The sequence below is a fragment of the Rhipicephalus sanguineus genome, chromosome 8 (assembly GCF_013339695.2).
Source record: "Rhipicephalus sanguineus isolate Rsan-2018 chromosome 8, BIME_Rsan_1.4, whole genome shotgun sequence".
Classification (NCBI taxonomy): Eukaryota; Metazoa; Arthropoda; class Arachnida; order Ixodida; family Ixodidae; genus Rhipicephalus; species Rhipicephalus sanguineus.
Genome location: NC_051183.1, coordinates 125,939,188 through 125,963,453, shown reverse-complemented (window position 1 = coordinate 125,963,453; position 24,266 = coordinate 125,939,188). Strand labels below are relative to the sequence as shown.

The following is a 24,266-nucleotide window of genomic DNA, read 5'->3' as shown; positions in this document are numbered from 1 at the left end:
CGCTCATAATAAAAGAAAAGACAAACGGCGGCGCGCCGCAATTATAGCGCGGTGGCGGCGCCATCTCTCTCGGCATTTCGGCGATGGCGCGAGCGGCGTGAGTAGGGAGCCTACATGACCAACGGCCGTTCATGTAGGCTCCCACGGCGTGAGCAAGAACAGGCGCCGGCGGCGGCGCGGCGTGGCGGCACACACCTCTAGAAAAACGTATGAAAGAGTACACTCTTTACAAAAGGTATATTTATTGTCTCAGACAACAGGTGACATAAACAAGCTTTCCAAAGAGGCAACAAGAGCTATTTAGCCCTTTAGCGTTAATACGTATTAATGTGTGTCACATACTGTCATAGCGCATCTTGCGATGGTCCTGATAGCCCCGAGGCACACCCCTACAGGAAAAAGTTCACATACACGCTCAGCTGAAGACAGATACTCATGTCAAAGGACGTGCCTATTTGGCTTTGCCGACACTTGTACTATAATGTAACGTGAGATATGGTGGCCACAACTCCTGAATCTAATTCATACATGCACGGCCTCTGCCAGCTGCCTGGCTAAAGAGTATGTATTCCGCACTAAAGAGTATGTATTCCAGCCAAGCTTAGCTACTTGGCCGAGTGGATGCGCTTATGACGCGAAAGGCTCCCTCTTCGGGCAAATTTCTTGCCACATACATCGCACCCATGGGTTCGCTCACCGCTGTGGGTTAGAACATGCTGTTTTAGCGTACTAGTCTGCGCAAATGCAGCAGGACAGAGGCGGCATAGATACGGCTTCTCGCCTGTATGCGTACGGGTGTGGTCTGTTAGTACCTGTTTAGAGCAGAATTTGCGGCTACAGAATTGACAGATAAACTTCTTTAGACCTGAGTGAATATTCTTGTGCTGCGAGAGGGCGCATCTTTTTGTGAATCTCCTGCCGCATACATCGCACCTATGAGGTCGTTCACCGGTGTGGGTCAGAACGTGCGCCTTCAGAGTACTCGTCTGCGAGAATGCAGCGGGACACAGGTGGCAGAGGTAAGGCTTCTCGCCTGTGTGGGTGCGGATGTGCGTTGAGAGCGCTTGTTTAGAGCTGAATTTGCGGCTACAGAATTGACAGCTAAACTTCTTTAGACCTGAATGAATATCCTTGTGCTGCGAAAGGTTCCCCCTTAAGGCAAATCTCTTCCCGCATACATCGCACCTATGAGGTCGTTCACCGGTGTGGGTCAGAACGTGCCCTTTCAGCGTATTCAAGAGCGCGAACGTAGCGGGGCACAGGTGGCAGGTGTACGGCTTCTCGCCAGTGTGCGTGCGGGCGTGCCTCCGGAGTGCGTCGCTGCGGAAAAATTTTCGGCCGCACACGTGGCAGGCGACCGTCTTCTTCCCCAAATGAGTCAGCGCGTGGTACGCGAGGGTTGCCTTCAAGGCGAATCTCTGTCCGCAGTCGCTGCACTCATGCGGTCGTTCGCCGGTGTGAGTCAACATGTGGCTTTTCAAAATGCTGCTTCTGGTGAACGTGGCCGGGCAGGACGAACACTCGAAGGGTCTCTCGCCCGTGTGCGAGCGACTGTGGATCACCAGGTTCTTCTTCTGCGAGAATGTCTTGCCGCACACGCCACATGCGTGCCGTTTTTCGCGTACGTGAACATACAAGTGTGCTCGCAACTGCGACTTGCGTTTGAAAACTTTCTCGCACAAGCCGCACTGCAAGGACCTCGTAGCCGTAAGCTTGCCCTCTGTGTCTGGTTGCGAGATATTGACCTTGTCAGAGAACCTGCGAATGAAATAAAAAAGTTATCGATATGATGTGAAGATGTGGGCGCAGAAGTAAGGCGCTGGTTACTTCTTAGCTCTTGAATGGATCGAGCATAGAAGACTACAAATAAATGCACAAACAGCAGAATAAGAGAAACAATCACAGCATATCCACGGAGTGAATTATGATGAGTGGGCGAAGCTGCGGAGGTTCATCGGTAAACCGTGAATCTTCCGTAAATTCTGCCCAGTACATCATCACCGACGTGAGATCGGGCGCGTTTATACTAAAGGTTCGATGAGAGTTATGACGACTTGCAGCTCACTTTAATTTTACATGTACGCTGTGAATTTTCAATGTTTAATCACGCACAGGAGAAATCGCACACACGCAGTACCTTGGAGGTCAAAATCCAGTGCCTATATATACGAGGTGGTCAGTGAACGGTTGTGCAGCGCGAGCGGTCGGTTTTTTCAATCAAGACGCTGCCGCTACGCTGCCTCGCGAAGATAGGGGGGGGGGACCTTAGGAGGACCATGAGGTGATGCGAAGCAGGAGCACTTGCACGATTGCGTTCCGTTGGCGTTCGTTGGGCATGCTACCGACCTCGCGTCGTGGAACGCGAAGAGGGACGCTACGCGCGTCGTATCTTCCATCTAGCGGGGAACGCGGTGGACAGGCGGGCGAGAGGGGGGCAGCGTAGGAGAGGAGAGAGCAGGGGAGGGGACGCGCATGCGCTCGAGCTCATCGTGGCGTTGCGCAGGAGACAATTTCGGCATGTCTAGCCCGCGTTTCAGAGGAAGAGTGCAAAGAAGGAGGGGAGAGGGGAAGGGGAGAGGGTGAGCTGAGAGGGAAGGGGGAGAGGGGTGGAGGACATGGGGAATGGTGAGGGGGAGTGGAGAGGAGGTGTGTGGAGAGGGTATGCGCATGCGCAGTAAGGGCGGGCACGCCGCACACCATCACCAGCACCGGACCGATACTGCCGTTTACTGCCGGCTGCCGGGAGATATGCCGGACAAATTAGACGTGACAAGGTTAGACTAAGAGGAGCTACGCCACTAAAAAAAATGACTGATCCCTCCGTCATAATAATCGGTGTAACACGAAAAGTTAGACGTCTCTTCGCAGGAAAAACGCATATTGTGCAGTGATATATGAGAGCTCTTACAATGTATATTCGTGTTTGTCAACTATAGCACCCTTTCACGTGGATGAACCCACGTTGACGCCTAGTGGCATGTCTCCATCGCGACGACTTACGCGATGATTAGGTAAATCGTTGTGGTAGCTGAAGTTGCGAACATATATTTCGACACAGCAAATGGTGAATGCCCCGGAAAGATGACATCAACAAGCTCATAATCAACACTGGTACCCGATAAGAACTTCTTCAAAACGTCGTCAATTGAGGACAGAAAGGGCACGGTGTGCTCTTTCTAGCAATGGGTAAGCGACGCCTGTGCTCATGCATACAGTACCATTGCGCTTCAGCAACAGAGGAGGTAGTGGTTCGTAGCTTGAGCAGCAAACGCGTGCGTCCCGCTGGCCTGTCTCGCTCCAGCAAGGCACGACATTCGCCCGTCGAATTATGTCCTTTCAGCAACGCGTATTACAGCAGTTCTTTAGTCGGTGCTCTCGCAATCGAAGCAGTCAGCGGCGGAGAAATCCCGTTGGTGCATGTGGAAGTTATGTGCCGGTGAACACTGACACGAAACGAAAGGCAAAGAACGTAACTGCGTCTAGGGCGCATCGGCGACGCCAGCGCGGCCAGTGTCCCTCGCTGGTATCGAGACGCTTTATCCATGACCTCCGATATCAAGCGCAATCTCGGAGTAAGCGCTAGAAAGTGTCAATCGTGATTCATTACTCCTTTTCACCTCTCACAGGAGGCGGCACTGCCCCGCTGTGCCCCCCAAACCTACACCACCACAGAGCACCGTGCGAGAGACAATGAGTGAAAGATATAAGGCGCATTCGTGAAATGTCCAGCATCTGCCAAGGTAGCTTAGTAGTTAAGAGTCGGGCGCTTACCGTCCCGGCCGCAAGGTCGTGGGTTCGATTCCCAGCGGTGGATCTTTTTCTGTGTTTTTTCATTCACCCGTCGGCGTCAATTTTTTCAACACGATATCCACCACCACAACCATATTCACACCATAACCATATTCACACCAACACCATGTTCAACACCATAGCGGAAGTATTTGGTGGACCCCCGAATAAAACACTTTTGTGTTAAAAGAATCGGGCAGCTTCGCACTGATGGTGCCAAGCCTGAGGCAAGAGCGGAGTCTCGCTTTCATGCTATGTCTCTCTATCTGTCCACTTCTTTCTTTCTCTGTTTTTTGCTATCTATCATTCTTTCTTTTAGATGGGAAGCATCTTATGGCGGAGTTCAAACCGGTGGTGGTGGTGGTGGTGTGACCACCCTTACTGCGCATGCGCGAACCCTCTCCACACACCTCATCTCCCACTTTCCCTTCTCCCCTTCCCCTCTCCCACGTGCCTGCTCTCTCCTTCCCTTCTCCCCTCCCCTCCCCTAACTCGCATTACCTCTCTACTTCCCCTATCCCCCTCTCACATTCCCCCACGTTCCTCCTCTCCCCTTCCTTTCTCCCCTCTCTCTCACATTCCCTCTCTCACTACCCCCTCAACCCTTCCCCTCTCTCACTTTCCCTCTCTCCACATCCCTCCCCCCTCTCCCTCTGAAACGCGGGCTCGACATGCAGAAACCCTGCTTCGCATCGCCTCATGGTCTCCTTTAGCGGAGATGGCGTAAAAGACAAAATCCGAAATGCAATTAGTAAATTCCCTCTAGTCATCACGGAGCTGAATCCCCGCATATGGGCAACACAGCAGTTAACACATCATAATTCGCCTGGATGCCTTTGAGTGGCGCCCTCTCGCGTGTGACGTCACAGAGAGGACTCGGCTGCCGCTCTTCGCGCGCGCGCTCGCTACATGAAGGCTGCACGACGATGCCGGCCAGTCTGTCCGGCTCGAGCTATTGAAACATTAGTGAGCAAGTTCGTAAAGTAATTTGGACTGAATGATCAAGCAATATTCCCAGAGAAATCGAGCGGAGTTACTGCCAGAAGCGCGTTCAGTGTCGATTTCTCCTGGTGTCGTCTGTTAGCCATCAATGTGTACATCTGATAGTATGGCGACGATTTCTTTTCGCGACTATTCTCTGGCCATTCAAAGGCGCCTCAAAATTACCTTACGGCCCGTCTTCGATCACTGACTTCAGCGTTACGCCTTCGGCTTCCCTGTCTGCGATAAAGCGCAACATGCCATTACCGCGTGGTGCGCGTGTTCGGTTGCTAAGCCTGCTGGTTCGGGTCAATTCCTTTGTTCGGAGTTTTGAGCGCATGGCAAACGACGTGTGATGTCATTCAAATAACTTAAATGGTTGTTACATGCAACAACCTTTGATTAAATCCATGTTTTGAGCAGCTGCCGTGTAAGTGCGTCGTAAGTACTTGAAACTTAAACAAGAAAGAAAAAGGTTGAGAGCACGCGTCAAAACCAGATGCACGACGGTGATATGAAATACTGGTAAGGTGGGAGGGGTGGTTCTTTTTTGCAGCTTATTTTAACCATTACGGTTATAAATCAACGTTTGCTGACTCGTTCATGGTCGTTTGAAAGTAAGCTGAAGAGAATTAGTGTAATCATACTGACGTAGATAAATGCAATGCTTTCGCATCGAAACTCGTAATAAGATGCATTTGCAATAATGCAAATCACTTTCAGCGGTCGACTCCTGATACGACATGATGCGGTCACTGTACTAAAAAGACTCACAGGGTCCCTTATGCATTTGCCTATGATGACTCGAAGGCGATGGCCATCATCTTCTATTTCTTCAGTCGATGTATTGTTCTTTCCCCGCCTCCCCTCCGAATGCTTTCTGGACGTAACGTAGTTTTGCGCTGCCTCCAGGATCAGAGGCATTGCAAGGTTTCTACACATCACCTGGTTTTGCATTGCCTAGATGGTCGACCCACTGATCACGGAGGCAATGCAAATCGACTGATGTAATGTGATGGTGTCATCATGTGACGTGTCGTTATGACGTAACAACTTTTTGCGGTCTGCGATGTGATGAGGACGTGATTAGGTGAAGTGATTCTGTGATGATTTTTTTTTCGTCACTCGTGTTCACGCTGCCGACTCGTGACCCCGGCGGTCAAAAACAATACCCAGCCAGAGGGGGCCAAAAGAATGGTGGGACAAAAATAACTTTTATTTTCAACCATGTTTATAACGGCAATGTTTCCGAATGGAGATTATAGAAGAATGTTTTTGAATTAGGGGGGATATACACCTTGCCCACTCGTTTCAGCACATTGGGGCCTGGAAGATAGGAGTACAGTAAAGGGTACAACGGAGGCGCGATACTGTGCACAGGTATTTTGCGGAAAAGCAAGCTTTAAAAACCGAACAGCAAAGTAAACTACCCGCACGAATACCGACAAACACGGACGTTCGGAGAAGTTTGAAGAAACAGCTAAGTCGGGTAAGCAATCAAGAAATGTAACTTGCAAGGATGAACAGATTACAGGATGGGAAGTGACACGAAAAAAGAAGAATCAGGAAACTGTTTGCCATAGATAAAGATATACTAATTCCAATCCACCCTCTCTAACAGGCTTGAATATGTTGTCACAACGCATGGTCTCAAAAGTCCAAGACAATATGAAAGTTGCGAAAATATCGATGAAAGCGTTGTACATGAAATCTTTCACAATGAATAAGTTGCAATACGCAGTAAGGCTTCGTTGCTGGAAAAGCATTGCAAGGTTCAGCTCCACCAAATGTTGAAAGGCGATGGGGATGTCCCTGTCGTTCAAGCTTAGGGACACGCTCCTTCCAGTAATGCCCACTGAATCTATCCGCATCTAGCCGTATACCGCGGTACTTTGGTGGAATTCGTGTCCAAGCAGTCCCTGCAAATTGATTCGGCGTACTACCCCACGAGCCAAACCATAGGCCTAAACTCTTAGAGACACTTAAAAGAGCTCCTGATGGAATGCCAATTTTCTGTAATGTGGATACGTCATTTTCTACCCTTGGCTTATCTGTGCAAAAGAATGCAACATCGTCTGCATAACTAATACTTTAACTTCATTGCTTAATATATTGAAGCCGTGAATACACCTGGACTGTATTATGCTCAAGCACAACGCCTCTAGATAAAGGGCAAACAGAAAGTGGTGACATTGGGCATCCCTGTTTTACCGAATAGCAAATAAAAACAGGTTTCGAGAGTTGACCGTTAATAATCAGACGAATCGAACATTTATTATAACAAAGTCTAACGCCTTTAAGCACAATAGTGCCAACATTGGCATGTTCCAGAAGAGAAAAAAAGAAACGAATGACGATCAAAGGCTTTTGCAAGGTCTACCTGTAGCATTACAAGAAGTTTTAACACGAAAGTGTTTTATGCCGGGGTCCACCACGGTTCCACTGACGCATTTCCGTCACGGATATGACGTTGTAAAATATAAAGGCTAACATATGGCAAAGAAAAAACTACAAGAAAAAGTTCCGTCACCGGGAGTCGAACTTACGACCTCTCGATCGCCAGCGCGCAGCGCGAAACTACTCCGCCACGGACGGCATGTTCTCTGCTATGCTAACGGCGAGCTATTTATGTACACCATTTGCCGGTGGTGGTACTCGGAGATCGGCGGTACAGCGTGTTTTCGTTATCACTAGTGAGATGGCGTGAAGGGCTCGAAGAGCGCGCTTTAAAAGTCGTTCCCCACGCGGATTAGCGCGCGCCTCGACAGGGCGTGGTCGCTCGTGCGGGCGCTTATCTCGTGATCTCGGTGGTTTGTACGTCTTGCGCTCTGCCTGCAAGTTTCCGTTGAGAGCACAAAGGTCACCTAGCTCACTGCAGCGGCCGCTTTTGCGAAAGGAGCGCGCTGCTCACACAGAAATAAGTTACAACTGTGGCAGTTCGCGCTCATCCTGTGTATGTTCGTTTCGCGCGTCCTTTCTGCTTGAGCAGCGCATTGCAAGTTTCGAGCGGCTTGCCGTTCTTCGCGTAACATTACAATTTGATGCTGTAGCACTCACTCCTTCGCGCTTGGGGCCAAAAAATTCACAGCAAACGCTCAACTACGTCTGTGAAGACACGTTTCGCTTTCGTGTTATACCGATTCCTATGACAGAGGGATCAGCCATGTTTTTTTTTGATAAGCATAAGAGTACTGAAGAACTGTACGAGCACCGTGCATATTGTTTTGTATAGAGCGGCCCCAAATTCCACATGTCTGATGAGACCCAATGAGAATCCACATCACAAAGTGCAACCTATTCGATAATACTTTCGCAAAAATATGTAGTCGACGTTTGACATCGATATTGACCTGCAACCTTTGACAAAGCGAAGTTTTTCCTTTTAAGGGCATTTTCGTATTAAAACAGCGTAGCTTCTGCAAAAAGACCACGGCAGTGTCTACATGTTACAGCTTGTTTGAAAAATATCGAGCAATATTGGAGATGTATGGTCGCCCATTTGATGTCGTCACCGATCGTCATGCACTATGCTGGCTGTCGTCATTGAAGGATCCCTTGGGCCGTCTCGCGCGCTGCGCACTCCGCCTGCTAGACTACGACATCCGCGTGCTGTACCGGAACGGACGCCAGCATGCTGACGCCGACGCCCTCTCGCGCTCCCCCTTGCCTGGCGACAATGCCTCCCGCTCAATATCTCACATTACTGTTTCTTCCATCGACGTTCACACCATCGCTACCGAGGAGCGCAAGGATAAATAGATCACCCCGCTGATACACTTGCTCACTGATCCGTCGGCAACACCAACCACTCGCGCTTTGCGTCGTCAAGCCCACCATTTCGCCATTTGTGATGACCTACTGTACGGACGCAATTACAACGCCGACGGCCGCCAGCGGCTACTTGTGATAGCCCGAAGTCTGCGTGCTGAAATATCCGAGTCCTTCCACTCTTATCCGCAATGTGCGCACTCTGGGGTATCAAAAACTTACCACGCAATTGGACAACGACACTTCTGGCGAGGGATGTACCGCTACGTGCAGAAGTTCGTCCGCTCCTGCCTCGATTGCGAACGCCGAAAATCTTCACCGCGCGTGTCACCAGTCGGCCTACAACCATTACCTTGCCCTAACCGTCCGTTTGGCCGCGTGGGCATCGATTTGTATGGACCACTTCCTCTGACGTTGGCTGGTAATCGTTGGGCCATCGTCGCCGTTGACCATCTAACGCGATACGCCGAAACCGCTGCGCTCCCAGCGGCTACAGCGCGCGATGTTGCCTCCTTCCTGCTACACCGATTCATGCTGCGTCACGGTCCACCCCAGGAGCTTCTCAGCGATCGAGGCCGTGTCTTCTTGTCGGAAGCCGTCGAAGCCATTCTCAAAGAGTCACATGCTACCAACCGCAGCCGAATGTCCTAACCGAACGCTTTAACCGCACGCTCGGCGACATGCTCTCAATGTACGTCGCCGCCGATCACACAAATTGGGATGCCATTCTGCCCTTCGTCACCTACGCCTATAATACCGCCCCTCAGAGCACTACTGGTTTTCACCCTTCTTCCTATTGTACGGAAGGCACCTGTCGCACACCATTGACACGATACTACCCTACAAGCCGGATCCGTCTGATTGTGCGCCTATTTCTGGCACAGCTAGGCTCGCTGAAGAGTGTCGCGAGCTTGCCAAGACATTTAGGACGCAGGAACAAGAGCTGCAGAAGAGCTTTCGCGGTGGCACCACCACTTCTGAGTCCACGTTCCTCTCCGGAGCGCTCGTATGGCTCTCGGTCCCTACCAATGCAACTGGCCCCTCTTCAAAACTACTGCCGAAATATGAATGCCCCTACCGGGTCGCCGAGCGCACATCCCCGCTGAACTATCCGATCGAACCCATGGAACCAGCTTCGGCCATACGCCGTCGCGGGCGCGACATAGTCAACGTGGAACGCCTCAAGGCCTACTATTACCCACTCATAGTGACGAGCTGTTAGGTCGCCGGACGGCTCCCTTTTCGTACCGGGGCAATTGTGGCGAAGCAATTGGCACTGTTTAACGGTTGCGCTCTCCAGCAGCTCCTAGTGGGTTGTCCTCTTCTAAACGCCACTCGCGCTCGGAGCCCGTGTTTTTGCCTTGACTATCGCCATAGCGCATTCTCGCCGAGTGCCGTCCAATAAACAGCTTAACAGAGAGAGCATTTGTTTTAAAGCTTTGTAAAATTCAGCAGAAATGCCATCACGGCCGTGTGTTTTAGATAAAGGTAAGTTGTCGATTGCCTGCTCAATTTCCTGCATTGGATTGTAATGGGACTACAAATGCCTTCACAATCATCGTCCTTCAAGGGGCTCAAAAGAGAAACAAAACTAGCTTTAGGGTCAACATCACGGTCATCAGAGAGAGCTCTAAATAAACTTCCATTGTACTTTTCAAACGTCAAAGTAATGTGTCTTGTATATCTTATAAGAGCACCGTTCGAGTATAGGTCTGGGATTACTTTAGAAATTACATGGCGTTGTTCATCAAGTAAAGCGTGACTCGTCGATTGCTCAGCATTCAAGGTCCACCTGTTTCCAGATCGAATACGCGCCCCTCTGTAGCGGGCAGCATCAAATCTTTCAAGTTGACATTTAATGCTTTCAATTTCATTACTGTAGAATGCCGCATTTCCCATTCCATCTCATAAAGGTTGCAAAGGCTTTTGGAGTGCCTTTTCTTGATTGTTTTTATAATAAGACCTAATAGCTCCATTCTCTCGAGCTATAACACGAACTTCTTGTTCAAAAGGTCCCAAGCAGCGAATATATGCAAACCTATTCAGAAAAAATGCATCAGTGCCGTCTGAACACGATTCATGAATTCCTGATCGCATAGAAGCTCTGAGTTTATCTTGCAAAGGGCCCGTTGCGGTCGGGATTGGTTACGATGATTTGCACCGATTTGCGCAATAACAATACAATGATCTGATAACGACAGTAATTCCGTGTCACAGGACATTTGAGGGGACAGGATTGATAATGGCACATAAATCCGAACAAGCCGAGCATAAGAAGATCCCTGAACTCTTGTATATTTAGTTAATTCACCAATGTCAATTAGCCCTGCGTTATCTACAATACTGGATAAAAGCTCGCGACTCCTCCCTCTTCCGCCATTGGGGTTCTTACGATCATTAGGGTCGCACACACAGTATAAGTCACCCATTAGCACAGTGCGTCGATCGGAGTCAATTAAATGAGACACATTTTGGAATAATTCAAGTCGTTTTAACGCCTTTATAAACGCATATAGGTTGATAACACGCCAGAGCGCTCCTTGCAACACAAAATCACAGCAGATTTATCGGCCCTCATTATCAACACTAGTGCTTATTGCCGAACAGGGTAGACGTTTTCTCAGAAACAGCCAACAACCCGCAGATAAACCTATTGTATGTGAAACACACACGTTATACTCAGACAGAAAAGACCGCAGGGCTCTCTCAGTCTCTTCGTCGCTCTCGATCTTTGTCTTCTGGTTGGCGACAGTCGAGACACTTTCGTTTGAAAAGTTTACGGAGCTGCGCCTTTTTCTGCGATGACCTAAGGCCGCGTACGTTCAAGGTTACAAAGAGAAGTAGCTCAAACAGCGCCATGGTGGCTAACTTCTATTGTGCTTATTGTCCCGTTTGGTCAGTCCTGGAGCTTGACGGTGAGGCTTCCCTTGAACACCTACCAGGACTTCTAAATCGAGATCGCCGACACTTTCCTTTGTGCGTAGACGTTCGGCGAAGGCCTGTCTTCCTACTGACAGAAGCTGTCAATTTCCTTGCTTGAATTTGAGCTCTACGCCACCCGGTGCTTAGGCATTGCTGCATCCACAGAAGCCTGCATGTCATCTTCTAATACCGAGTGCTGACCCGAAGGCCGCGGGATCGAATCGCGGCCGCAGCGGCTGCATTTTTGATGGAGGCGATAATGTTTGGAGGAACGTGTACTTAGATTTAGGTGGATGTTAAAGAACCCCAGGTGGTCGAAACTTTCAGAGCCCTCCACTACGACGTTGCTCACAGTCATATCGTAATTTTGGGACGTAATACGCCAGATAATAATATTATCTTATAATACCACACCGTCATGAAACAGCTTGCAGTTGCTTAGCTCGGCTATGCCAGGATATACGTAGTGTTAGCAAAGGTTCAGCTGATTATTCTTAGCTTTCCAGATTGTTTACGATTATTAGCCTTCTTCTGTGCATTATTCGTACGCTGAACCGTTAATTGCCAGGCAACTACTTCGGGATCCGATGAGATAAGCTTCTCGGCTCTTCTGCGCCGTCGAGGAGCATTTGCGCTCTCCTCCTCCATGGCGTTACCCACCTGCAACGTCAGTCAGAGGCACTATCAAGCGGCCCCAGCGCAGTGTCAGACGGCGACTGCACAGCGGAGGGGAATAGCTGCGCGCGCGCCGGCGCCACTGTGTCTATGGCTATGACGTCACTCCTCTCGAATGCGGCGCAGACCAGCAGCGGCGAGCCGCGCGCGGCGGTGGCGGAGTCCGCGCGCGCGCCGGCGCCAGCGTGTCTGCCGCGCCTACGACGCCACTCCTCCCAAACGCGCAGACCAGCAGCGGCGAGCCAGGCGCGGCGGTGTCGGAAAGCGCGTGAGATGCCAGCTCCGGTGACGGAGCTGTGTGACATCACTGATCCTCACGCATGTCCAGCACGGCTGATGACCCTCCACGCGAAATCGTCTCCCGCTTGGCAAATGCAGCTAACGCTCCAAAAGTTGCTGTGGAACTGCAGTACAAGCAGGTGAAGCATCTTCAGCGCCATTCTTCCAGGGGCGTAGCCAAGGGGGGGGTTGGGGGTTCAACCCCCCCCCCCCGAAATTTTTCAGTCTTTCTTGCGTATATAGGCACGCACACATACCAACGCACGCACGAACATACATAAAGTATGGGTGAACCCCTCCCGAAAAAAATTTCTGGCTACGCCCCTGCATCCTTCGTAGGGACTTTCTCTTGTGCTGGAGACTGTTCGGAGCCATTTTGGGTCAGCTGCTTGGAAGAGTCACTCCGTTCCTTGCATGCAGAAGATTCAACTGTTGCATCAGTGGCCGATTTCCTTGCAGCTTCTGCATCGTTTTTGAAGCCAGCAGAATCTGTAGTGGACGGAGCGTCTCCTGTTACATCCAGAACTTCTGTGGCGTTCATGAAATGCTCTCGTAGGCTATGATCTGGTTGTTGCGTGCGCTGTCATAGTTTGTTAGGGTATGTCACGACGCAATCCTCGGCTGAGTGACCGAAGCCTCCACAGTCATCACAGCGAGGAGTCCTACAGTTTCGACGGATGTGTCCAAACTTATTGCACGGAAGGCAAAGTGATGGGCGGACAGGAATCAGAACGAAGCTTTGCACTCCATAGACAGCAAGATTGTGAGGCACATCGCCTATGCGGACTCCGTCAGCAAGGAACAAAACAACGTGACGATTAAGCGTCCGCATTTGCTCCATGTCCGGAACTTTCTAGCTTTCTGTTGATATTGCCTTTACCTTCCCGAAAACTTGCAGTGCTTCACGAATATAGGCGTCTTCCAAGCGCTCTGAAACCCACAGAAGCTTCATCTTTACTTATGTGGGCTCCGTGTCAGTTACGAGGCATCAACGCCTTTTGACAAAAATTCACCCCGGGTTACTAACTGTTTTCATCAGCGTTGACTTGCACGTGACCATCCATACAAGTGACATTTGAAATTCGCCAAGAGAGCTTATTGCCTACAAGTCGATAATGTCCCGAAGAGCATCTCTGAAGTCCTGAACCTCGTAAGGGCGACCAGCTAAGTCCGCATGTAGCAAAACGGAATCCACAACCAGCTTACCGGTGGGAATACAACACGGTAGTCATTGCCGTTGGCGGAATCCAGAGCAGCACTTCGGCTCAAGGCCGATAAACCCTTTGAGGCGAACATGAAAAACGCGATCGTTCGGAATGTCGTCTTCGTCTTTCTCCCCAGGCACGCCAGTAGAGCATAGCATAGCCTTGTAGAGCTTAGTGTAGCAAGGGGGTGAGAAAGGGAAGTGAGCATGATGAGGAGAGATGCGATAGTCAGGAGGAGGGGAGATAGTAAAGCGTGCCACTGAAAGAATGAGAGCGAAATGCAGAAAGAGAAAATCAACGAAAGAGAGAGAAAGAAGTAAAGAGAGAAAAAATTCCCCCACCTCCCCGAAGGGAATCGTGAGGAAATGCCAATGCATTTCTTGTGCCGAGAGTACACGGCGTAGTAATTTTAATGGCGTAAAGCTGGACACATCGACGCGCTCAAGTGTCTCCCTTTTGGACGCCTCTTTCAACGAACGCTTCCTACGTGCGTTCGTAATCACCTCAGGGATGTTGCCACCGCCTTCAATGCAGCACAAACGCGCTTAGAACGCGCTGTTTTCAGGCTATTCCAAGGCTGCACAAACGCTACAAACGCGTTTCAAACGCACTGCATTGAGGCGGTGGCGCAGGGAGGAGAGGGCGAACGGCGAGAGAAGGAGCGGCGAAGCACTGCACCTACCCCCTCCTACACTCTCTCCACACACGCGGGAGCTCCGCCGAGCGCCCTCGATGCGAGCGCCCTCACACGCCAGAGCGCGCTCCTCCTCTCCACTCACTCTCCGCTACTCCGCCCGCACCACCTGCTCCGGTTGCTAGGGGCGAGGATAAGCGCGCGCGCCCGCAGCTGTTGCTATGGGAGAGGGAGTGAGAGCGGAGAGGCGCGCGGACACCGACCGACGCCTGACATAGCCCGACTAAGAAATGCATTCGCATTTAAAAAGATAGAAAGAGGAAGCAAGCATCGCGTCGTCTAGCGACCACATACCGCACCACCTAGCCAAGCCGCGCATGCGCGCTGGCTAACTCACGCCCACTGACAGAGACATCGCGCGCGACCTCCGCTCGATAGTGCATAGCCTGACTGCGTACCCCCTAGGAGGAAGCCGTGCATCTCGAAGCTCGTCGTGTCGGCCGACGCGGAGACTGTCGGAACGAGACCCTCGCTATGAATGAACGAAAGAAGGGAAATTTTAAGTGCTGGTTTCCTTCTTGAATAAACCATAAAGGGCCCCTGCAACACTTTTTCAGCACGGTAAGAAAACGCTGCCGATCTGTAGTCGAGGCTCCCGAGAACACGCAAGCGAAACATTATAGCGCAGCACACGGCCCTGGGATTCACAATAAATTCTCAAAATCAGCCAAAAAATTTCTTCCTCTTTGCTCGACAAATGATAGTATTGGCTCAAAATCACTGGGTCACTGACACAAGTTCCACGCCATTGGCTGATTTCAACGTGGCGCGCTGGGTAGTCACTGCGGCCGCCGCGGAAGGCCGTCATTGCCCGCGCACGCGCGCGATTTCACTGAAAGTACGCCGCGCGTTCGAAGAAAAAAAAAGGAAATGTGCTCAAGGTCACATGTGCTCAAGGTCACGAGGCGCGCGTCACGTACCTTCCAGACCCGTGCTACCCGAAACTGCTTATCTTGAAGCGTGGAAACTTGGCCGAGTTTGTAGGACATGATTCAAAATAAGAACAGCGCAAATTGTTGAAAGTCAGCGCTGTGTGGTGTTTTCTTCGTCAGCCCTTGTCGTTTGCGTTGTTCTTATTTTCTGCTTATCTGCCAGCGCTGTCGTCAGGACGAGAGAAGAGAGAAAGGAATCGCAGAGTGCGACAAATCTCCGTTCGTACTGGACGGATCCTAAAAAATGTTTGCGGTTGTCCATTCGTGAGGAATTAAGCTCTTTTAGTGAAGCCATTCCATGAATACTTGGAAAAGTGTTGCAGGGCCCCTTTAATGAAAATCCGCAGATAATGAAGCGAAGTAAGGTATAGAGGATGCTAACTGAACTGATTTAAGTGTATCGTAGTAATTACGATATAAATGTGAAGGAAGAAAAGTGGTCGAGAAAACAACTTGACGCCCACAGGGACCGAACCAGTAACCTGCGAGTAACGCGCTCGATGCTCTACTAATTCAGACTCGGCGGTGGTCGTCGTCCCACTTACTTAACCGGTATTTATGTGCATGGAAACCTGGGAGTGTTAGTCAGCGCCGCTGTCAGTTATGACGGCTAGTGTGGAACACTTTTTTTTTGCGAGCTGGCTTCACGTAGCACGCGATCTTTCAACGAACGAAGAGCTGACGAATAAGCCCTTGCATGCTACCTGAAGGCATCAAGTCTGCCGGAACGAGACCCTCGCTATGAATGAAACAAAGAAGGGAATTTTCGGTGCTTGTTTCCTTCTTGATAAAACCTTATTGAAAACCCAGAGATAATGAAACCAAGGAAGGCATAGAAGACGTTAATTCAACTGTTTTAAGTGCATCGGAGTAATGTGATACAGGTGTGAAGAAAGTGGACGAAAAGACCACGTGCCTTGGCAGGGACCGGACCTGCCAGCGGCACGTTGTCTTTTCGTCCGCTTTACTTTCTTCGCATATACGTCACAATTACTACGTGCACTTAAGGAGGGGCGAGACTTCGTTTGGTCAAAAAATTCAATTTTGGGGTTTTGCTATCATCGGAGAGTAAATTTCTTCATCTGTCAGAAAATATATCGCACTTCGGCACTCAGGGTTTCAAAAATAATTTTTGTTCCTTTTTTCTTTGGCACATTGACAGGAAATGCGCGTGTACCACTACGTAACTTCTGCGTTTACTGCGACATCGATTATATGGACACTCTCGGCGGGTTTTCGCCGTCGCCGTCACGTCCCGGATATGTATATGTATGTATATATAAATAAAAGACACAAAAAATAAAATAAGAAAATATTTCCGAAGCGCACCACCGGGACTCGAACCTGCGACCCCTCCGTCCGCAGCGCGCCGCCTTAAACAACTGGGCCATGCGCCACCAGTTGTACGGAAAATTAACAGCGAGATATTTATATACACCGTTTAACGCTCGCGGTAGGCAGAGCTCGGAGGTGCTTCAGCGTGTGCAGTATCACCCACGTTATCGCCCGAAGGGCAGGTTTTAAAGCAGCGCTCCAAGGTTTTGCTTCAGTTTGAAAACTGCCCTTGAGACACGTCTCCGCGCGGCAGGAGAGGCGGAGGGGTCACTACACGTGCTGCAGTTAAAAAATAATCTAAGAGCATTCGGTTGTAGCGCGCTACTCAAACTGTGACAGTTAGTTCGCGCTCGTCCTGTGTATACATGTGCGTTTTTTTTCAAGTGTCCTTTCTTGTGTTTCAGCAGCGCGCTGCAAGTGTCGACCTGTCACCGTTGTTAGTTCGCGGCCGTCCTTTGTGTGTTCTTTTCGTGAGTCCTTTGCGCTTGAGCGGTGCTCTGCAAGTAACGAGCTGCTTGCCGTTGTTCGTGTAACATTCCAATTTGTTGCTATCGCATTCACTGCTTCGCCCTTATGGCGAAATTGTGACGTTTTCTCAAAACTACATTTTTGGAGTTTGTGTATCTTCTTCGCGGGAACTAAAAGATATAAGTAAATGAAAATTCTCACGTGTGTTAAATAGTGGCATTTACATGAATGGAACTGGAATCAGTAGCCCAGGTGGATTTGTATTTCTTTGGTATGAAAAAAATACCATTCATAAGTGGCAATTTTCATGCATCGACAAACGTAAAAAAGCATAACAAATCTAGTTTTTGTTCAACGCTCATACGTTTAGTTCGACTCCTGTAAGGCGTTAGTAGCTACCTTTGCGCAAAATTGCAATGCTCGGCAAATAGCAGATCTTAGCAAAAATACAGATGTCGAAAACTGGAAAAGTAAAAAACACTAAACACAATTGTAAACTAATTAATGCGATAGCAATTATATGGACAGTCTCGGCTGGATTTTGCCGTCGCCGTCGCCGCCGTCATGCACCGTATATGGATAAGTATGTATATATATATATATAAAAGCCCCAAAGAAAAGTAATTCAGAAAAATGCTTCCGAAGCGCGGAATCGAACCAGGGACCTCTTCCTCCGCAGCGAGTGGCGCTAGCTACTACGCCACGAAACGCAGAAAATCCACGTAGGTAACGGCGAGCGTTATATACACACCCTTTACCGCTGGACGGACTCAGAGACGGGTGCGCTTATAAGCGTTTCTTCATTACCAGCGAGATGGCGTTAGGAGCGCGACAGGCACATTTAAAAGTCGTCGGCAAGCTCGCTCGCTTCTTCTTATACTTGCGCAGGGAGAACCTTACCCTTCCGCTGTCTGCTCGCGCGGTTTTCTTGCGCTGAGGGGAAGAGGGATGTTTCACGCTTTCACCGTGATGTCCGCGCTCATGTTACGGAGCGTACGAAAGTCACTCGACCTCCGGGACGCCGCTAAACGAACAAACAGAAGATGAGCGCGAACTATCAAGTGTCACAGCTCGACACTTGAAGCACGCTGGTTTCCTTCGCTGCTTCGGCCGCCTTTGCAACAGGAGTGCTGTTCAAACTGAGAGTATCCGTTGGCGAGCCTCACTTCATATAGCATTAGTTTCTTGCTATCGCAATCATTGCTTCGGCCTTGCGGCGAAACTGTGACTTTTTTGAACTCCAATTTAACCTTAGTGTACCTTTAAGATACCTTGAAAATTTATAGCCGTAGCTTTTATTACCACTGCTGTACAGAGAGATTTTGAAACTCACTTTCAAGGCCTCACCCCACCTTAAAACTGTTCAACTGGTGTCGCTTATTGTATACTTTCCTTGACTTCATTATCTGTGGGTATAATACGTAGGACATACATACCGGATGTTTCAAGAAATGTGTCCAAATTTCTCAAATGTCAGGGAAATGCGACATATGTTTGATGCCTTCTCAATTACTTCTGTAGCCGCAGTCAGCTAAAGATGGCTAAAGACATAATTTTGGACAGTAATTAAGAAAGTTATGTTAGTTAACTTAATTATTAGTGGAGTTAGGCGGTTATGTCAAAAGGGAGAATTGAAGTCATTCATGCAAAGAACCCGTTCCAGCTTTGAAATTTCGAGAATGCGGCCTCTGGTAATAATTGCCAAGTAATGAAATTCACCCAAATTCGGCAGCGAATCCGAAACGCGGAAGAGTGCGACGGCCGCATTCTTCTAAGATGTCCAGAATGTGAGCGTCCCACACCTCTGTAATCGTTGTCTTGAACATTGACGTCATTCCGGTCGCCTGCTTTTTTGCGCTCATCGGTGCTTCGGCTTCTTTTTCGCCATTTCGTCCGCCGCGGTGGTGCAGCGGTTACGGTGCTCGCCTGCTGACCCCAAGGTCGCGGGTTCGATCCCGGCCGCGGCGGTCGCATTTCGATGGAGGCGAAATGGTAGAGGCCCGTGTACTTAGGTTTAGGGGCACGGTAAAGAACACCAGATGGTCGAAATTTCTGGAGCCCTCCACTACGGCGTCTCTCATAATTATATCGTGGTTTTGGGACGTAGAAGCCAAGATATTATTTCTTTTTCGCCATTGAATTAGGTTGAAATTCCTTACGCCACAATTACTAGAGGCTGGATTTTGTATATCTTAAAGCCTCGATTGGTTCTTCACATGAACAACTTCAACTTTCCCGTTTGAGATAATTGCCTAACTGCCCTAAATAAAAAGCTAATCAATCTAACTTTCTTAATTTATCCCAAAATATGTCTAAGCATCTTAACATGCCTGCAGCTACAGCAAAATCAAGTCTAAAAGCAGCGAGAAAACATCGCATTTTCTTATTTTTTACGACTTCTGGTAAGCCAGAACGTAGAAGGCTGAAAAATATCCCGAAAAAAACAGCGATATCTAGAAAGAAAACAAAATCTGGGTTGAATGACGCCCAGACTAAATTTCTTACAACATTGCCGTAACGTGTGGTGCACGCAGATTGCCAACCTTTTGTCTGCTTTCATGGCGGCGGAGCCTTGCCTCCTATTCACGCCGTTTCTTCCAGGAGAACCTTGGACCGAGCTGGATGGAGCTGGTTGGCACGGCTGTCTTTTGGCTCTGGTGACAACTGGATTCCTGTAGTTAAATGGTACAGAATTTATGTAGTTAAATAGTACAGAAATCATGTATGATAACTCAACATTAGTAAAATAGCACGCGTAGTAAAGAAAATACGATTATCGCAAAACTTTGCTTCCTTTGACACATTTTGAATAGTGGAGTCGATAACAAGGTGACCTAGATAGTAGTGACATCCATATTCGGAATGTGGAGATTATGCGAAGCTTCTTCCAGCAATGTTTCGGCTGAGCAAAGCTAGTGCTATGGCTTAGTTTAGAAGTGTATGCGTCTAGGTGTTCCTATCCACATAGCTCAGAGCCCATACCTACAGTGCATTGCCATTCACGTGGACTGCTGCACTCGTTAGCCGTGATGATCTGCTAGCGTGAGAAGCCGACGAAGAATCGTGCTATATGTTGTAGTGACCCCGTTCTCGCCCTGTATTCTTGAACCATTTCTGAGCTGAACTGCTAACTGTTATCTTTTTTGGTTCAGGATGAGCCTGCGTTTAGGCCCATTTCGAGAATATTGGTTCGGCTTCAGTCCCGGCTAAAATTCTGGTTCGGCCACGGTTTACGGATCGGGTACGGCTCAAAACACATCAGCGACTGTATGTGTAGATTAGCTTATTCAGTTATTACACTCGTAAAAAAAGGAGACCATATATTGACCTCGCAACTTCTGCAATGTGCATTACGTTGTACATTATTAAACTGCGACTGTTCATGCTAATACGAAGTTTACCAAAACACGAACAAAAATGCGCGATAGAAAGCCGCAATGCTTATATATGAAAAATAACCTGGACTGAAAAACGAGCACTAGGAAATTTTTATAACATTTTACAGACGTGTGAAGGGCACAGATATATACTAACCTTTTGCCTGCTGTCGATGGCGCGGAAGCTTGCCTCCTAGTCACGCACATTTTCCTTGGAGATTCTTGGACAGGGCTCGAGGCCTGTTGAGACGTCCGTCTTTTGGCTTTGCCCATGGCTGGATGCCTGAAATAAAATAGTAAATTGATAACCCATCACAGTACGACATCAGTAGTGGATGATTTGAAGGGATGCAGAACAGAACTTATGCTACCGAGATTTTCAGCCCAATTGAAAGCTAGGGTGCTAAAATTGGTAAACAAAACCTTGTTTTCAGGCGTCAACTGGACGAAAATAATTAATTTGACCCGTTTTTCACAAACTCGCGTCTATCGGCCGCGCCCTGAACTAGAGAAGGTGACATTTAACTTTTGCAGAAATGGGAGCGCCAACCATGTCAGCCGTCGCGCGCGTCTCTCAACCCGCTCCGCTCTCATTACGGTTCTAGAACCAGTACGAACGGCACCCGCAGCGAACAGTGCTCTTGGTTGGGGCAGCCATCAGTGCCTTTGTGGAAAGTGGAGAGTGGGATGTAAAGGAGAACTGGAGAAAGGGAAGTACCAGGACAGGAAATCGCGAGATCTGTTTCCGCTGCGGGGACGCTTGACGTTACGGCCCTCGATGCGTAGCTCCGCGCGTGCTGGCGCGCAGCCGCCGCGCGGACAGAATCCACCAGAAACACAGCGAACGCCTCAAAAATATGTGATATAAACTGTTTATCGGAACAGTCCCATCGTCCCAAAGGAATTTCGATGTTTTTTTTTTATTTTGTTAACTTCGGTATCCGTGTAAGCTAAAGAAAAACATTCTAGCAAATAGATGTCTTGGCCCGTTTTTATCTTGTCTGTGATAAACGAAAATGAGGCACGTGAGCAAAAATCGAGCAGAATCTTCCCACGTTAGGCTGTCCAATAATTCACCCCACGTCAAAAAATTCAGTGACGTGCTGCATGGAATTCCTCTCAGGTCTGCTGCTCCACACTCCTGCATTCATGCTAGGAACATTAGAAAACAAACGACTGCAGCAGGCAACAACAAATACTTAGGCAGGCACAGAAGCACTCGACTGATGGGCATATGCGCTTTCACTAACACGTTGTAAGCTGCGGCACGCACTTGTAGTGTTTATGTACCCTTACTAGGCGTTGTGCTAGGGCTAGGTCCAAGAGTTGAAAGTGCGTTGCAAGGGTGACCCCTATATATTTCCTCCCTTCGTCCCTAGCAGCGGAACACTTCAGTTGCTACAGGCACCGACGACGGTCATGCGTTCGTATCCAGGCAACAATGAAATGTGGCAACGTCAATTGGCTGGTCGACTCGATAAAAAGATCATACTGCCATATCAGAACAGGCTGATTGCCGATAATCCAACAATCGAGAGAGAATCAACTATTACAAAACGGCGCACACAAATACGCATGTTGCCGTCGCACGCTTCGAGGGCCACATTTCTCTACGCTCGCCGGGGCGGGGCTTTTAAAGCCAAGCTCTGCAGGAAAGCCAGCTTACATAATGACATTATCTGTTCGCAGAATAGAACAATTAATGGCGCACGCCATACGTATCATGGAACACTGCAGTTCACATTCGCAGTTGTACCGATGAGAACAATGGGAACTCCAAGGCCATCCTACCCAGACGAACTGTGTATATATGTGCGTTGCATTACGCGCGTCACGCAATGCTTTCACGGACGTCACTATGGCTAGAGCGCGGGTGCAGCGCACTGCAGAAGAGGCTGCCGTACGCGAACGTAAGAGCGAGCGAGATCTTGCCCGCAGCCAGATCATGCTAGATCGCTACTCGAAAGTGACGCGGCAGAGACCCATGACGCAACACCGTTCTTGCATCGATCTCACGTTTGCAAGCAGGCTGTGGCACGTTATGATGGCAGCACCCCTGGCCTTTACCACAGTAATCTCAAGGCAATACTGTGCCAAAGTATTGTGCGTGAAAGTGTGAGTTTGTGCGTGTACGCGATCTAAAAATAAATGCTATACAATTTAACGAAATGTATCTGCATTCGACTTCAACGTTTAGAAAATACAATCCTAAAGAAGCAGTCACATCGCATATGGATCGCATCGGGTCGCCCAACATTTCTTGGGATTCGTTGCGTGGACGTTGGCATTGATTCACTTTGCAAGGAAGAAAGATTTGCATTCGGCCATCTTACTTTAAGAAAGGGGCTTCGATGTTTTCACGTACGACGCAGCAACAGAAATAGTTATAATGATCTTCGTTTAAAAAGGCTACAATAACGCGCCAGGCGCTTACAGCGTAATAAACGCACGGAAATAGGAGGAAAGGAAACAATTCTAAAAGCACGGAGAGAATAGAATATAAAAGGGTGGGGGATGGTTTTGCGTACATCGTCAGATAACCGAGGGGGGACCTCGCCAACACAATGCCATCCCCCTTCTACGTGCTACGACGAACGTTTCAAACAGGTTTATAAAAGCGTCTACGCAATGCATCAAATCGCTTGCGTGAACGTAGAAATTGTACACTCCAGCCAAGGCGAAGAGCCGAAACTCTGGCGACCAGTGCTCCTAGCTGGCCACCCCGTTGCCATAGTGGGCGCGTCCTTTTTTTTCCAGAATTAGCTATGGCGGTTTTCGAATTCGACGCATGCGTCCTAGGAAGTGTTTGTCACTTGCATTGTGCCTAACAAGGCTCTCGGCTAACCCTCTTCGACAACAGTCGCCCTCAATTCACAGATAATAACCAATGTCTCAAGAAGCAAATACCGTACTCGATCTGCACGAAGATCAGTGGGATATAACGAGCCGGCTGCGATAACCAACGGATCCGGAACAGTTCTATGGCAACGGAAAAGTGCCGCGCATTTCGCCTTTCAGCGACATATTTAAGATTACTCATCCGGGCTACTACTGCGATAGCATGCAACGGAAAATGTAGATGCCGACGTAAGTACATACCTGCCTTGCCTCAGAAAGGCTTGCACGAGAGCCCCGCAGTTGCGTGATGTTGACCCAGAGGTTGAACTGAATCCGGCCGCTGTTGGCGTGTGCGGATGGGTCGGCGCGAAGGCTCGTCAAGCGACGCAGACACGTAGTCGCGCATCGCTCTCGGGCGGTTCCATTCTTCTTAAATGGGGGTGACGGCGGAAATGCCGTCGCCTCGCTAACGCTGGTAGTCGTGTGTGTGTGTGTGTGGGGGGGGGGGTAGGGTTGTTCCTCCTGTCCTGAAATTGTTTTCAATTTGGCATGTGTCTGTATACACACACACATACGAACGCACGCACGAGCACACATAAAATCCATATTGTTGAACGAACGCCTCCCGTAAAATGTTTCTGGCTGCGCCCTCACGTATTACCTACGGTGGCAGTGGGGAACACGGTGGCAGGCTTTTGATGGCGCATTCCCTGTACAATGTATGACTCGGTTATGAATGTCCAGTTGCGGCGTAATCGCTGTATAAATGGTTGAATAATGTTTTCGAAGCATAAATCTCGTACGACCCCGCTAAAATTCAAAACAAGCATTAGAGAGCTACAGTACTACCGTACGGTATACGCTGCGCTATTTCGGTTTTGTGTACTTAGATTTATGTGCACGTTAGAGACCACCGTGTGATCGAAATTTCCGGAGGCCTCCACTACGGCGTCCGTGATAAGCAGGTCGTGGTTTGGGGATGCAAAACCCCAACATTTATTAT

General features: G+C 49.1%; 1 protein-coding gene across 1 annotated transcript; it reads right to left on the bottom strand.

Moving 5' to 3' along the window:
• Window positions 1-581: 581 nt before the first annotated feature.
• Window positions 582-23,602, bottom strand: LOC119403499 (zinc finger protein OZF-like). The gene is made up of 4 exons (XM_049418614.1): window positions 23,525-23,602; window positions 20,583-20,708; window positions 19,592-19,720; window positions 582-1,758 (listed from the first exon to the last, which is right to left on the bottom strand). The coding sequence occupies exons 2-4, from the start codon at window positions 20,696-20,698 to the stop codon at window positions 606-608; spliced, it is 1,398 nt and encodes a 465-aa protein (XP_049274571.1). The 5' UTR covers window positions 20,699-20,708; window positions 23,525-23,602; the 3' UTR covers window positions 582-605.
• Between the last annotated feature and the right edge of the window lie 664 nt (window positions 23,603-24,266).

Excerpts from the sequence above, each read along its gene's own strand:
- LOC119403499 (XM_049418614.1), bottom strand. The coding sequence starts at position 20,698 with ATGGGCAAAGCCAAAAGACGGACGTCTCAACAGGCCTCGAGCCCTGTC. Across the intron at positions 19,721-20,582 it reads CCATCGACAGCAGGCAAAAG|GAATCCAGTTGTCACCAGAG; the intron begins GTTAGTATATAT and ends ATTTAACTACAG. Across the intron at positions 1,759-19,591 it reads GCCATGAAAGCAGACAAAAG|GTTCTCTGACAAGGTCAATA; the intron begins GTTGGCAATCTG and ends TTTCATTCGCAG.